This window comes from Oenanthe melanoleuca, chromosome 26 (assembly GCF_029582105.1).
Source record: "Oenanthe melanoleuca isolate GR-GAL-2019-014 chromosome 26, OMel1.0, whole genome shotgun sequence".
Lineage (NCBI taxonomy): Eukaryota > Metazoa > Chordata > Aves > Passeriformes > Muscicapidae > Oenanthe > Oenanthe melanoleuca.
The window spans coordinates 2,177,613-2,192,946 of NC_079359.1; the positions used below are offsets into that span (position 1 = coordinate 2,177,613).

The 15,334-nt window shown below is 62.5% G+C and overlaps 1 protein-coding gene across 10 annotated transcripts in view; it reads right to left on the reverse strand.

Annotated features, from left to right (window-relative positions):
* Window positions 1–15,334, reverse strand: part of PLEKHA6 (pleckstrin homology domain containing A6) — a 54,028-nt gene that overhangs the window by 16,552 nt on the left and 22,142 nt on the right. For 7 of the 10 annotated variants that reach the window (XM_056511385.1, XM_056511388.1, XM_056511390.1 and 4 more), the window contains 8 exons: window positions 6,248–6,328; window positions 6,049–6,163; window positions 5,847–5,951; window positions 5,703–5,775; window positions 5,314–5,414; window positions 2,808–2,983; window positions 1,126–1,632; window positions 145–634 (listed from right to left, as the gene is read on the reverse strand). In XM_056511385.1, coding sequence (XP_056367360.1) covers window positions 145–634; window positions 1,126–1,632; window positions 2,808–2,983; window positions 5,314–5,414; window positions 5,703–5,775; window positions 5,847–5,951; window positions 6,049–6,163; window positions 6,248–6,328 — 1,648 coding nt within the window. Of the gene's footprint in view, window positions 1–144; window positions 635–1,125; window positions 1,633–2,807; window positions 2,984–5,313; window positions 5,415–5,702; window positions 5,776–5,846; window positions 5,952–6,048; window positions 6,164–6,247; window positions 6,329–11,303; window positions 11,323–15,334 lie in introns of those variants that run through there. The other 3 variants (XM_056511386.1, XM_056511393.1, XM_056511392.1) reach the window with 2 other exon arrangements.

Below are 15,334 nucleotides of genomic sequence, written 5' to 3' on the forward strand. Positions count from 1 at the left end.
ACTACCAGGGAATCTCAGCAGGCTGGCTACAGGGATCCCAAACCCACCCTCTGCTCGGTGTCACTTTGATGCCAGCCCACGAACACAGAGGTGTCACGGCCACACCCCTGCCCCACCTCCCCTCCCCGCCCCTCAGGTGCCCACCTTGGGCGAGCTGATGGACCTGCGCATCACGAAGGTGGCGGGGTCGGCGTAAATCTCATCCCCGCGGGGCGGCAGCCGCTCGAAGCGGGCGCTGGGCGAGCGCACGGGCGAGTAAACCCGGCCCTGGCCGTAGGAGCCCTGGCTGGGCGAGCGCGGCACCGAGCGCGAGCGCGGCTGCAGCGACATCCTCCGCAGCGAGCCCGAGGCCGCGTCCACCTCGTCCAGGTAGCTGGGCGGCCTGGCGGGCGCCGGCAGCCACAGCGGCACGTCCTGGCGGCCGAAGGCGGCGTGGAAGGGGCCCCCGTTGCGGAAGGAGTGGCGCTTGTCCTCCAGCGCCCAGGCGGGGCTGACGCGCTCGAAGGCGGGCATGGAGCAGATGCTGTCGGGGCGCACGCCCGGCGGGTAGTACTGGTACTCCTCGGGGTACTGCGGCGAGTAGGGCGAGTAATAGTCGGGCACGCGGCGGGACACGGGGTAAAACCTGCTGGGGCTGCACGGGGGGAGACAGAGGTGAGGGCGGTGGGCAAGGACAGCGCGAGGGGAGGTGGTTTGGGCAGAGGGAAATCTGGGAGGGTGGCGTTTGTGCTGCCATGCTTGTGGGATTCCTCCTGCCAGGGGCTCCATGGGAGCTTCCTGCACGGAATTCCTCTCTGGGATCTCATGGTGGCTCCTCTCTTCATATCCCTCCTGCAGGGTCACTGAGGTGGCTTCCTGTCCTGGCATCCCTCATCCCAAAGATCCTCTGGTGGCTTCCCGTCCTTGTATCTCTCCTCTAAACAATCCCGTGGTGGCTTCCCCATCCTGGCCTCCCTCTCCCTTTACAACCCACACTCCCTGCCTTTTTGGGGTGTCCCACACCCAGCTCTGAGCTGGGAGAAAAACAAATAAACAAGAGGAAAACGAGAATTTCTCACCCCCAGGAGGCCACAAAGCACCGGGAAGGGGCAGAACACTCCCAAGAGGAACCAGCGCCTCCCTCACCTGCGCAGCTCCTCGGGGGGCGCAGTGGCGCGGCGGGAGTTCACCCACTGCTGCAGCTGCGTCATGGAGCTCTTGCGCTGAGCCACCTTCTCGGGGTGGGACCTGGGGGGGACCCCCCGGCGCTGGGGGACCCCGCTGTCGCCGTCACCCCCCGGGGGGAAGGCGGTGCTGCCGGGCCGGCTGGGCGAGGGGTACGGCCACCCGTTGGGCTGTGCCGGCCGCTCGGCGCTCGCCGGCGCCCGCGGCCCCTCGGGGTAGGGGCTGCCCGGCTCCGAGGGCGGCTCCTGCCCGGCCAGCCCGTTGGCTTTGGCCAGAGGCTCCTTCTTGCCGTCCGGCCGCTCCGACGGCTTCCGCTCCATCTTCTCCGAGCCGCGGCCGTCGCCCTCCCCGCGGGCCTTGGCGTCGGGCTCGGCCTTGCCGTGCTCGCGGTGGGCGGCGTTGCAGTGCTGGTGGTGGTGGTGGTGTTTGCTGGGCGGGATGTTCTCCGAGTCCGGCTTCTCCGAGTGCCTGAGACACCACAGGGGGGTCACCAACGCCTGGCAGTGCCCCTGGGGTGGCTGGTGATGCCCCTGTCCCTCCCTGAGCCTTGTGAGGTCACCCAGCTCCCTTCTGCAGAGTGTCCCTCACATCACCAAATGTCCCTGGGACCCTTCTCCAGGGTATCCCTCACACCCCCAAATGTCCCTCACACCCCAAATGTTCCTGGGCCCCAAAATGTTCCTGGGCCCTTCTCCAGACTGTCCCTCACACTCCCAAATGTCCCTGGGCCCTTTCTCCAGAGTGTCCTACACACCCCAAATGTCCCTCATGCCCCCAAATGTCCCTAACATCCCCAACTGTCCCTCACACTCCCAAATGTCCCTGGGCCCTTTCTCCAGAGTGTCCTACACACCCCAAATGTCCCTCATGCCCCCAAATGTCCCTAACATCCCCAACTGTCCTTCACACCCCCAGATGTCCCTGGGCCCTTTCTCCAGAGTGTCCCTCACACCCCAAATGTCCCTGGACCGCTAAATGTCCCTCACACCCCCAAATGTCCCTGGGACCCTTCTCCAGGGTATCCCTCACATCCCCAGATGTCCCTCACACCCCAAATGTTCCTGGGCCCCAAAATGTTCCTGGGCCCTTCTCCAGAGTGTCCTTCACACCCCAAATGTCTCTCATGCCCCCAAATGTCCCTAGCCCTTTCTCCAGACTGTCCTTCACACCCCCAAATGTCCCTGGGCCCCTTCTCCACAGTGTCCCTCACACCCCAAATCTTCCTCATGCCCAAATGTCTCTAACACCCCCAAACGTCCCTCACACCCCCAAATGACCCTAGCCCTTTCTCCAGAGTGTTCCTCACACCCCCAAATGTCCCTCACATCCCCAAAAGTCACTGGGCCCCTTTTCCAAGTGTCCCTCAAGCTTCCAAATGTCCCTGGACCCCCAAATGTCCCTAGCCCTTTCTCCAGAGTGTCCCTCACACCCCCAACTGTCCCTCTCACCCCCAGATGTCCCTGGACCGCTAAATGTCCCTCTCACCCCCAAATGTCCCTGGACTCCCAACTGTCCCTCTCACCCCCAAATGTCCCTGGACCCCCAAATGTCCCTGGACTCCCAACTGTCCCTCTCACCCCCAAATGTCCCGTGGAGCCAGGACAGCCGGTGCCCCGCGGGCAGAGCGCTGGCGCGGCTCTCACCTCTGCGTCGGGGGGATCTGCACGCGGGCGGCCTCGCCCATGGCCTGGATCCAGGATTCCTGCTCCTCCGTGTTCTCGGCGCTGAAGAAGTAGGTGCGGATGCCGGCGTGCTCGGCCTGGGGAGACAGGGACCGCCCGTTACGCGCCGGCAGCTCCTCCAGCCAGCACACGGTCACCTGTGGGGCACAGAACGGGGGGAGAGACACGGGCACGGCGGTGAGAGCTCCGCTTCCAGCCTGGCACCCCTCCTGCTGCTCCCAGCTCCCCTCCTGCGCGGCAGCAGAGCTCTGCAGGCGCCTCACAGCGGGGTTTTATCCCCCTGGGAGTCACTCACAAGGGTTTTTTGGGAGCAGCACTCCCCCACCCCAAAAGGAGCTCCCCAAAGGGAGCTGGACCCCAATATTGGGTGGCAAAGGTGGCTACTGCAAGAGCAGTAGCATCATCCATGCAGGGGGAGGGGGAAGGTGGTTTCTGAGCCCAGGAAATATTTTGGGTGGAAAAGGTTCAGTTTTGATCCACGATGTTGGTGCCTGTTCTCCACCCAGAACGTGCTGGAAGGAGCCTTTATTTGAGGGCCTTTATTTGAGGGCCTTTATTTGAGGGCCTTTATTTGAGGGCCTTTATTTGAGGGCCTTTTGAAGCTTCCACCTTCCCCCCGTGGAAAAGGAATGGGGCAAAGCAAGGAGGAAGAAAAGGGAGGAATCAGAGTTTTCCTCCTGAAAGAATTTCAAGGGTCCAATCTCTTTAAAAATAAAAATAAAAAACTAACTAAACCAGAAAAATGAGGTCTGATGGAACCCCTCCCTTGAGTTTCCATCCTCCCCAGAGCATGCAGCCACCGTGCCCAGCTGGGGTCACCTCCTGAGCCCCCCATGCATTTCTGGAAGCTCTGCAGGCAGGGGAGGAGGTGCAATCACAGGGATCCATCCCTGGGATCATTGGGAGGAGGGGAGCAGAGCGAGCCCGGGGGTCCCTCAGCCTCTGCATGCAGCAGAAACACAAGAAGGTACCTAGGTGCTGGCGGGGTGCTGGCGTGGTGGGTGGCACCGAGAAACCCCTCCTGTCCCGGCATCCTCGGAGGAGGAGGAGGAGGAGGAAACACAGACACGGGGTCAGTGGGAGGGGAGTGGGAACCTCTCTGCCCTTCCCTGCACAAAACTGTCCTCACAAAGCCGAGCTCAGCGTGTGGGCAGCAGCTCAGTGAGGTTTCCCCCACCAGCGTCAGGCAGCAGGGATTTCACAGAATCACGGAATACTGAGACTGGAAAATCCCTCTGGGATCATCAATGGGATCCATGGGATCCCTCCTGGATCATCAAATCCCAACTGTGCCCAATCCCCACCCTGAGCACTCAGTGTCACCTCCTGGTGCCACCTCCAGGGCTGGGCACTCCAAACCTCCCTGGGCAGCCCCTGCCAACCCTTTCCATGAGGAAATTCCACCCTGAGCCTCTCCAGCTCCACCCTGGCCCAGCCTGAGGCTGTTCCCTCTCCTCCTTCCCCTGTTCCCTGGGATGAGATCCCAAATCCCCCCCGGCTGTCCCCTCCTGTCAGGGAGTTGTGCAGAGCCAGAAATTCCCCCTGAGCCTCCTTTTCTCCAGGCTGAGCCCCTTCCCCTTCCCCTCAGGATTATCTAAACCCTTCCCCAGCTCCCTCATGACTCTCCAAACCCTTCCCAGCTCTCTAAGGATTATCCAAACCATTCCCTGAACACCCCCATGTCACTTCCCTGCAGAAGGTGACACCAGCATGGGCACAGGTACAGGGCAGACCCCATGTGTGACCCATTGCCATCTCTCCCCCACTAAACCCCACTCAGCTGAGCCTAAATTCAGGTTTAAGGAGGGACAGCTACACAAATCCCTCCCTTAGACTGGGAGTGCCCTGTGGGGACCCCAGCACTGGCTCTGGACATGGGGAGGGCACACTGGGATCAGTGTCACAGTGACCCATGACCACGAGCAGCTGGGCTGGGGAAGGTGCCCGGTGATGCCAAAGGTGCCCAGCAATGCCAAAAAGTGCCAGGGAAGCTCAGACCCTGCCAGGAGTGGATGTGGAGAAGCAGCAGCTGCTGTCACCTCTCCCTGCTCCCCTCTGCAGCCCCAGCGGTGGCAGGCTGTCCCCTCTCGGTGACACTTGCCAGTCAAGCAGCTAAGCCAGGGCTGGAACTGGGGACAGCTCCGTGTGCGGCTCCGGGAGGGAGCAGCAGCCATGGAGAGGGGAAAGCAGGGCAGGGAGAGACCCACCAGACCCTGCAGAGGGGTGTGGTGACCTTGGGGACACTGCCCTGTCCCCGCTTCCCCAGCAGATGCAGATCCCATCCACGGGGATCACCCCAGCGTGCTCCATGCGCCACCACCAAGAAAGCCACCAGAGCAGCAGGGACCCTGCCAGCACCCCCAGCGCCACCCCAGCGCCATCCCAGCACCACCCCAGCGCCACCCCAGTGCCATCCCAGTGCCACCCCAGTGCCACCCTGTCCCCTCAAGCCCCGGCAGTCACTGACCTTGAACGTGTGCTTCCTGCTGATGTTGTCCGAGGGCTGCACGGCGGCCACGCGGAAGCTGAGCAGGGGGATGCTGCCCAGGATGTTCTCCTCCTTCTCGTCTGTGGGGCGGATCCTGGGGTTACACCCACGGAGGGACCCCCCACAGCCCCCCCGTGCCCCGGGCTCCGTCCCACCTGTGGGATCGGCTCCCTGCCTGTTGCTGCTCCCGCAGCTCTGCCTGGCTCACAAACAACCTCCTCAATTATTGATGCCGGCCCCGGGCCGAGCCCGGGAGCTGCCAGGGAGGCGGGGAAACCTCGGGATTAACCCCTGGGCACTGCAAACACCGGCGTGGAGCACGGAGAGAGCCCGGGACTTTGTGCTGGTGGCACTGGGGGTGGCCGTACCTTTGTAGTAGAAGAGGCAGCGATCCACCAGCACGAACCAGCGCTTGTTCCACTGCTTCACCCCCGAGCTGGCCTGCGAGAGAGGGGCAGTGAGAGCAGTTCTGGGGCTCTGTGGGGCCGGGAAGGGGTGGCACAGGGGGGTACCTGCTTGTAGAGCCACCCACTCTTGGTGACAGCGGCGTTGGGGTTCCTCTTCATGGAGTTGGAGCGCTTCCCGAAGGCGATGCCCTTGCGGGAGGAGCGCGGAGCCTGCAGGGGCAAGAGGAGAGGCTCAGTGCCCGGGCTGGGGTCCCTGAATCCCTGTCTGAGCTGGTGACAGCGGTGCCACACCGCCCTGGGCACTCACCCGGCCTCCAGGGCGCTCTGGGGGCACCTCGGCCACCATGGCGTGGTGGGGGGGCTCGCTGGGGACGGTGGCCGGCCGCTTGCTGCTCGCCTTGCTGGACATGTCCGAGCTCTGTCTGTGACACCAGAGAGGGGGATCAGCGGGTCTGTGCCCCCGCCATCCACAGCCCTGGGCACCCAGGGGATTGGGGGTGACCTACTTGGGCAGGTCAAGCCTTGAGGTGTCCTCGGGGACCTGGCCCGTCACTGGGTGCAGGAAGGTGTTCCGCCTTTCATTGTGGCTGTGGGGACAGACGGGGTGGGTGTTAGGAGTCCCCATGTGCCCCACAGAGTCCCTCACAAAGTCCCTTTGGCACCATGGAGCCCCCCTGGCACCAAGTTTGCTGCTCTGTTGGTCCCAGGGTTGGCACTGGGGCTGGTATCCCCACTAATCCTGAGCACCCCACTAATCCCATGCTCAGGATCCTCCAGGGCATTCTAGAATCACGGAATATTTAAGGCTGGAAAACCCTCCAAGATCACCAAGCCGAGCCATCAACTCAGCAGCACCAAACGGTGTCCCCAAGTGCCACACCCCCCGAACAGGACACTCCCAGGGACAGCGAGCAGAGCCTGACCCCCCCCGGTTGTCCCCTCCTGTCCGGGAGAGTCAGAGGGTCCCCCCAAGCCCCCTTTTCTCCAGGCTGAGCCCCCCCAGCCCCTTCCCCAGACACTCCAAGATCTCATTGGCATTTCTCAGGAAGTGCCCAGGCAGGGCCAGCCTTGCCAAAATCAGGGCTGTGGTGGCCGAGCCGCCCTTCCCGCTGCTGTCACATCCCGCCTGTCACCGCTGGCCACACTCACAAGTCGCTGCAGCAGCAGCAGCAGCAGCAGCAGCAATGGCCTGTGCAGGGCTGTGCCTGCAGCCATGTCCCCAATGTCACCTCCTCCCCTGGCTGCTCCCGGAGCCATCCCCAAAGCACCTCGGGGCTTTGAGTGGGGTCACCTGGCCATGGGGGCTGGCAGCCCCCAGACCCCAAACACCATCTTAGGACCCTGCAGACCCCAAACACCAGTCCATGGTAACCCATACCCCAAACACAATCCTAGGGCACCTCAGACCCCAAACACCATCCCAGGGCACCCCGGACCCCAAACATCATCCTAGGATCTCTCAGACCCCAAACACCATCCTAAGGAACTTCAGACCCCAAACACCATCCTAGGGCACTTCAGACCCCAAACACCAGTCCAGGGTAACCCATACCCCAAACACCATCCTAGGGCACCTCAGACCCCAAACACCATCCTAGGGCACCTCAGACCCCAAACAGCAGTCCAGGATCCCCAGACCCCAAATACCAGCCCAGGATTCCCAGCACAAGCTGTTGCTGCCTCCCTGGCACTCCCTGGGTGCAGCTGAAGGGATCCCTGGCAGTGCCAGCTGTGGTGTGACAGGGCTGTCCCAGGCTCAGCTGGCACCTGTGCCACGTCCCTGCCCCGTCCCACAGAGATGGCACTGCCAGGCAACACCAGAACCCCCTCCCTGCTGCTTCCCGGGGTGCTCAGGGGGAAAGGACAAGGTTCAGGGCTCCATCCCAGGAATTTCACACCAGATCCCATTCCCTCCTTCCCAAACCAACTGGGCACTGGGACACAGAGCCAACCCCTGTGCCACAAACTCCTCCTGCCTGTCAGCAAAACAGGGGAAGTTGGAGCAAGAAAACACCGCTGCCAAGATCACCCCATCCCATCCCATCCCATCCCATCCCATCCCATCCCATCCCATCCCATCCCATCCCATCCCATCCCATCCCATCCCATCCCATCCCATCCCATCCCATCCCATCCCATCCCATCAACTCCTGACAGCCCAAAAAGTGCTGCTGCTGCTGAGTTGCCGCCCCTTGGAGTCCCACCCTGTCTCCTCCCAGGTTTCTGATCCCCTCCCTGAGCACCACAGAAACCTGGGGGATGTGTGTGCACCCCACAGTCGGGGGGGTTCGCTCTCCGAACCCCCTCAGTGCCCACCCCACGCTCCAGCACAGCCGAGGGGGCTCTGCCCCAGGGCTGGAGCCGCGCTCGGGTGGTTTTGTCACCCCGGCAGTGCCTCCAGAGGGGTTCAAATCCCGGGAACTGGGGCAGCTCCCAGCCCCACAGTGACGCTGACGCACGGGGAGGGCGAAATGCTGAGAGAGCAGCACCCCGAAAGCGCCAGGTGTGGGAGTGGGCGCTGCCAGCACCCACCAGCTTGTCTGGACCCCACTCTGGGTGTCCCCCCATCCCTGAACCCCACTCTGGGTGTCCCTTCAATCCCTGAACCCCACTCTGGGTGTTCCCCTCATCCCTCAACCCCACACTGGGTGTCCCCCCACCCCTGAACACCACTCTGAGTGTCCCCCCATCCCTGAACCCCACTCTGGGTGTCCCTTCAATCCCTGAACTCCATGCTGGGTGTTCCCCCCAACCCTGGACCTCACAATGGGTGTCACCCCCATCCCTGAACCCCACTCTGGGTGTTCCCCCCATCCCTGGACCCCACTCTGGGTGTTCCCTCCTCCATCCCTGGACCCCACACTGGGTGTTCCCCCCATCCCTGAACCCCACTCTGGGTGTCCCCCCCCCATCCCTGAACCCCACTCTGGGTGTCCCCCCCTCCATCCCTGCCGGCCGCAGGTCCCTGTCCCCGCAGCCTTGCTCTCCCCCCAGCAGGACACCCCCATTTTGCAGCTCCCTCGGCTCCTCCTGGCTCCCACCGCGCTTCCTCCCCCCACCCCACCCTGCCCTCACCCCCCGCCGCCGGGAAGAGCCGCAAACCTCCCGGCAGCCGCTCGGGGCTGACCCCGCTCCACGAACTCGCCAGTGCCCATCGCCTCCCGAGCACTGCAATGCAGCAGCCACTGCCCGGCCCGAGGGTCCCGCACCGCCGGCTCCCCGCGGGCTCCCCCGGGGCCCCCCCGGATCTTTGGGGGCTCCTACCTCACCCTCCGGTCCGCCCGAAACTTCAGCATGGTCCCTCCCGGGGGGGCGGCTCAGCGCCCGCCCCCGGCTCCCGGCATGGCCGGAGGCCACCAGCGCCCTGCCCGGGGCCACCAGCGCCCTGCCGGGGCCACCAGAGCCCTGCCCGGGCCACCAGAGCCCTGCCCGGGGACAGCGCGGGCCACCCCCGAGCGGGCAGGGGGACGCGGGCGGTGGGCTCGGGCTCGGTGCCAGCCGTGCCAGTCCCTGCCGTGCCCCGCGCCGGTGGCATTGGCGGTGCCGGAGCTCCGGGGGGCTCCGGGAGGGTCCCGGGGGGCTCCGCTGGCTCCGGGAGCGGCGGGGTTGGGCAGCCCCGGCGTGCGGCAGCCGGCGGGGAAGGCGACAGCGGGGACAAACAGCTCCCGCTCGCGTCCCCGCAGAGGAGAGGCGAAGGGCAGCGCGGCACAGCCGCCTCCCCCAGCCCAGGTGCGGAGCCGGGGAGATGCTGCTGGCAGGGGAAGGGCGGCACGGGGGGCTCGGGAGGGGTTTGGGGGGGCTCAGAGGGGCTGGGAGGAGTTCCCGGGAGCCCCCAGCCCGGCAGGGCAGCGGGGAGGGCGGGCGGCACGGCGAGGGAAGCGGCCGCGCTGAGCTGAGTGAGCGCTGTCACTGCCCTGGATTCAGCGGCTGCGTCCCTTCCCCCTGCTTGTGTCCCCGAAACATCCCTGGATGTCCCCAAAACATTTCTGGGTGTGTCCCCAAACCATCCCTGTGTGTCTTCAGAACATCCCTGGGTGTCCTCAAGACCATTCCTGAGTGTCTCTAAGCTATCCCTGCTTGTGTCCCCAAAACCATCCCTGGGTGTCCCCAAACCATCCTTGGGTGTCCCCAAACCATCTCTGACTGTTCCCAAATCATCCCTGTGTGTCCCCAAACCATTCCTGGGTGTCCCCAACCATCCCCAGGTGTCCCCAAACCATTCCTGGGTGTCCCCAAACCATCCCCAGGTGTCCCCAAACCATTCCTGGGTGTCCCCAAACCATCCAGGGGTGTCCCCAAACTATCCCGGGGTGTTCCAAAACCATCCCCGGGTGTGTCCCCTCCTCCCCGCGGCTGTTCCTTCCCCAGGTGACACCGGGAGGAAATCCCGGGGACCAGGATGGACACAAGCACCAAACGGGGGGGGAGATGGAGACAGACCCCACAGGGCACCAGCACCCCCAAAAAAATCCCGGGAAGCCCTTCACAGGTTGGGAGCAGGGAGCAGCAGGATTTGGGCTCTGCCTGGATTTTGGGAAGAGAATCCCAAGCCCTCAGGGTGGCCAGGAAACCCTCGGGAAGGAGGGAGTGAGGGAGGGAGGGAAGGAATCTGTCTGACATTTCCAAGAAAGCTCCAAAGAAGGAAGCGGAGCACGGGGAGGCTCCATCCCGGCACGGCCCCGCTCTGGAAAAACCCGGGAGCACCGTGGGACTCTGCCAAAATCCCGAATTGCACCGTGTGGGGTGAGATCAGCAACCAGCTCAGGGATGTCCCCCTGCCCTCTGGAAGGCACCAGCGGTCCCAGCCCATCCCAGAACGGGCCAACACTGTGGCATGGATGAAACTGAGTCCAAACTAAACTGAGTCCAAACTAAATCAAATCCAGACCAAACTAAATCCAAACTGAACCAAATCCAAACTCAAACCAAACCCAAACTAAACCGAATCCAAACCAAACTAAATCCAAACTAAGCTAAATCCAAACCAAACTAAATCCAAACTAAACTAAATCCAAACTAAGCTAAATCCAAACTGAACCAAACTAAATCCAAACCGAAATCAAATCCAAATTGAACAATGGGCCAACGCCATGGCATGGATGAAACTGAGTCCAAACTAAACTGAATCCAAACCAAACCAAATCCAAACTAAACTAAATCCAAACTAAGCTAAATCGAAACTGAACCCAAACCAAATCAAAATCAAATTCAAACTGAAGCCAACCAAATCCAAACCCAAACAAAATTCAAACTTAACTAAATCCAGACCAAACTGAATCCAGACTGAACCGAATCCAAAGTGAACCAAACCTGAACCCAAACAAAACCAAACTGAACCAAATCTGAACCCAAACAAAATCCAAACTATAACAAATCCAAACCAACCAAATCCTCCTTTTTAGGCCATGGGGTGAGGCACATCCATGGACAAACACCACCACAGTGCCACGGGCAGCACCGGCCTCACGCCAGGGTCTGAACTGGGGCAAACGCCCCGTGCTGCTGTCCCCTCCTGTCCCCTCCTGTCCCCTCCTGTCCCCAGTCCCCAGCACAGTGACTCACCCGCTCCTCCATCACCACCAGCCCAGGATCCGGGCCAAGGTCCCCCAACGGCCGCGGCGAGTGCCAGCCCTGCTCGGTGACAACGCCAGCGCTCGCTCGGTGGCACTGCCACCACGGCAGGAAGGGACCTGCCAGGGGAGGCTGTGGCCGCTTTTGGGGACAGCAATCTGGGGACAGTGTGGCAGGAGCAGGGAAGGAGCCACAGGAGGCTCAGTGTTGGGGTCTGTCACCCCAGTTTGGTGTCACAGGGGCTGTGCCAGGCTCGGGGGCTGTTGAGCTGGGCTCAGGTCGGGTTTGCCAGCCCAGAGCTGGTCCTGGCACAGCCAGGCTCTGTCACCATCCCTGGTGACAGGCAGGGACACGGCACAGCCGTGGCTGGTCCATGATCCGTGGCTGATCCATGGGTGCCGACAGCTCCCCCTGAGCTCCCGGCAGGGCTGAGGGGGGAAAGTCGCTGCCTGTCCTCGAGACAAACACCAGAGAAACCCCTCGGAGCCTCTGAGGGCTTTTCCAAAGGGACACGGAGCAAGAGAAGGGAATAAATGAGATCATTGAGGAATAAAACTTCCAACACTGCTGTTCTTCCCCAAAGTCTGTTGGGAGCCGGGTGACAGTCCCCTGTCCCCCTGTCCCCTCCCTCAGCCTGTTGATGTTGTGGCTTTCCAGCTCTTCAAACCACAAACCATGGCTGGGGCAGGTCCCCAAGGACCCCCAGAGCCACCAGCACTGTGTGAGTGTCACCCCCTGTCCCCAAGGACCCCCAGAGTCACTGTCACACTCTGAGTGCCACCTCTTGTCCCCAAAGACCCCCAGAGTCACTGTCACACTCTGTCCCCATCCCAGCTCCGGCAGGGACCCCCACAGCTCAGGGAGGGCAGAGATGGGGGAGTGGGGGTGGGACAGGGCAGGGATGGGGGTGAAGGCAGCCAAACTCCCCCCCACAAAGGCCATAAAATTCCCTCATCCAAAGGTTTTCCATGTTCCTGGATTCCAGAGATGGGACTTGTGTGGCCACCAGCCAAACACGCCCCACACGTTGGCCTCCCTCCCTCCTCCCTCCCTCCCGTATTTTTCCAGCCCTTTCTTCACCTCTCCCTCTCCTCCTGAGCTGCATCCCTCACAAATCCTGCTCTCCCTGGGAATTGCAGTGCTCAGCACCCATGGGAGGGGACTCGGGGTCACCCTGTCACCCACAGTCCCCACCAGGGACAATTCACCCTTGGAGCAGCAAGGACAAACTGCTGAGGAGCCCAGGGTGGGAAAAAATTGATTATAACGCACTAAAAAAAAAAAACAGGGATGCTCTGCACTCTGGGTCCATCATGCTGGGCAGCATTTTTTAATCCATAGGGATTAAAAAATTAAATGGAATTCATTTTACTGGGAGGGTCTGGCAGGGATGGGTGGCAGCAGCTCGGCTGCTCCAGCATCTCCACACGGGCTCATCCCAGCTGCTGCCCTGCCCAGCTGGACTTGTAGGAATTCCCTGGGAGAGGGCAGGAAAGGCTGCAGGGAAGAGAAACAACGAGATGGAGAACAGCAAGGAAACCCCCCCAGCCCTACATCCAATCCCAGTGCCAGCGGATTTGCAGCACGATAAATAAATGGGAATAAAGAAAGTGGTTTGTGGGCACTCAAAATGCAAGTGTGGAGCCACACACTGAGGGTCCCTCCTCATCCCTGAGGAGCTCCTGGCAGATCCTGCTGCTCCCAGCATGGACCTGCTCCACAATCCCAGCCCAGCCCTAATCCCGGCCCCTCCATCCAGCTGAGCCAGCAACTCCAGCCAGCGTCCATCAGGGCTGGGGGTCAGGGGCAGCACAGCCCTGCTGGAGAACGAATCCCACTCCTGGAGAACGAATCCCACTCCTGGAGAACGAATCCCACTCCCAGATAACAAATCCCACTCCTGTGCCTGTGTCCCCACCTCAGTGCCACCCCAGAGGATGGGGACAGGGAGCAGCAAGGAGCTGATGTTGTCCCCTGCCTTTGTCTGTGCTGGTGCTGCTGTGAAGCCACCCCAGAAGGGACAGTGCCAGTCCAAGTGCCACGTCCCCACTGCCACCTCAGCCCTGTGACACTGTCCCTGTCTGCTGCCAGCACCGTGCCCAGGCAGGGCCAGCCTTGCCAAAATCAGGGCTGTGGTGGCCGAGCCGCCCTTCCCGCTGCTGTCACATCCCGCCTGTCACCGCTGGCCACACTCACAAGTCGCTGCAGCAGCAGCAGCAGCAGCAGCAGCAATGGCCTGTGCAGGGCTGTGCCTGCAGCCATGTCCCCAATGTCACCTCCTCCCCTGGCTGCTCCCTGAGCCATCCCCAAAGCACCTCGGGGCTTTGAGTGGGGTCACCTGGCCATGGGGGCTGGCAGCCCCCAGACCCCAAACACCATCCTAGGACTCCCCAGACCCCAAAAATCACCCCAGGGCCACCTAGACCCCAAACACCATCCAAACCCCCAACACCAGTCCAGGATCCCCAGACCCCAAACACTATCCCAGGGCCACTCAGACCCCAAACACCATCCTCAAACCTCGATGCCCCACCCTCTCCTGCAGGAGGCTCTGGCCGCCAGCTCGCTATCAGCCCCGAGTTTCCCGTGGGAGCCTTGCAGGGAGGGAAGGCGGAGGCGAGGGCTGGGCTGGATCCCCGGGAAGCAGCCGGGCTGTGCTGCCAGCCCTGCCCAGCCGGGCAAAGTCCTCAGGCAGGGCGGCCCGGCAGCTCCCGAGCACCCACGGCCCACGTGTGACATCAGCGGCGTCACACGGGGACATCCCGGCTGTGGGGGGCGCGGGGAGGGACAGCGGGAGAAGGTCCCGGTGGGATGGAGCGGGGATTTCCAGAGAACAAAGCGGCTGCTGGCAGCCAGCGGGGCCGGCGGAGGTGGGAGGGCGAGTCCCCCGCTGCCGCGCCAGCTGGGGTCGGGGAGCAGCACAAAAAGCACAAAAAAAGCACCGGGAGTTTGTGTTTTATCTCCCTGGAAACCCCGGCTCCATCCCAGCACGGCCCGCGGGGCTGCCGGCCAAAATCGCTGCTGCTGCTGCTGCCGCTGCTGCCGGGGGGTGGGAGCAGGCGCGGCAGCAGCATCCTGACCCGTGGGGACATTTGGGGAGGGTGACAGCCCTCAGGGCAGAGCGGTGACAGCCCATGTCCTGGCAGCTCTGGTGTGCTCCATTGTCCCCTCGTGGGGACAGAGCCCAGTCTCTTGTGCACGGGATTACCGGGCTCCCAGAGCCACCATTGCCACCCAGTGCCACCATTCTCATCCAGTGTCACCACTCCCGCATGGAGCCACCATTCCCATCCAGTGTCACCATTGCCACTCAGAGCCACCGTTCCCACATGGAGCCACCATTCCCATCCAGTGCCACCATTGCCACTCGGAGCCACAATGGCCAGCAGGAGCCACCATTCTCATCCAGGTCCACCATTCCCCCCTGGAGTCACCATTTCCACCCAGTGCCACCATTCCTGCCTGGAGCCACCATTCTCATCCAGAGCCACCATTGCCACGCAGAACCACTATTCCCATCCAGTGCCACCATTCCCACCCAGAGCCACCACTGCCACTCAGTGCCATCATTTCCATTAAGGGCCACCATTGCCACTCAGAGCCACCATTCCCACCCAGTGCCACCATACCCCACACAACCTCCAAGCTGTTACCTGGCCTCACCCCGGGAAGGTTTGAACTCTCCCTAAGCTCCTCAGGAAGCCACTTCCAGGGCCAGGAATACCCGTCCCGAGCAATCCCTGGCACCAAAGCAGCCCCAGCCCCTCCCCAGCCAGGTCAGGTCGGGGGATTACGGCACCGGCGCTGTGAAAATCCTGCAGGGACAAATCCCCGGCACCTGCCCGAGCTGTGCAGCTCCATAATCCCACCCAGACCCCGATGGCACCGTGCCTGGAGCGCTGCTCCTGCCAGCTCTGCTTGTCACCACCCCCGGGACACCGGCTGCTCGCGGTGGCACTGGCCACAGACAATGGCCCACGAGTGCCATGGGCGGGCTCTGTGTGCCACAACCTCGCTCTGTG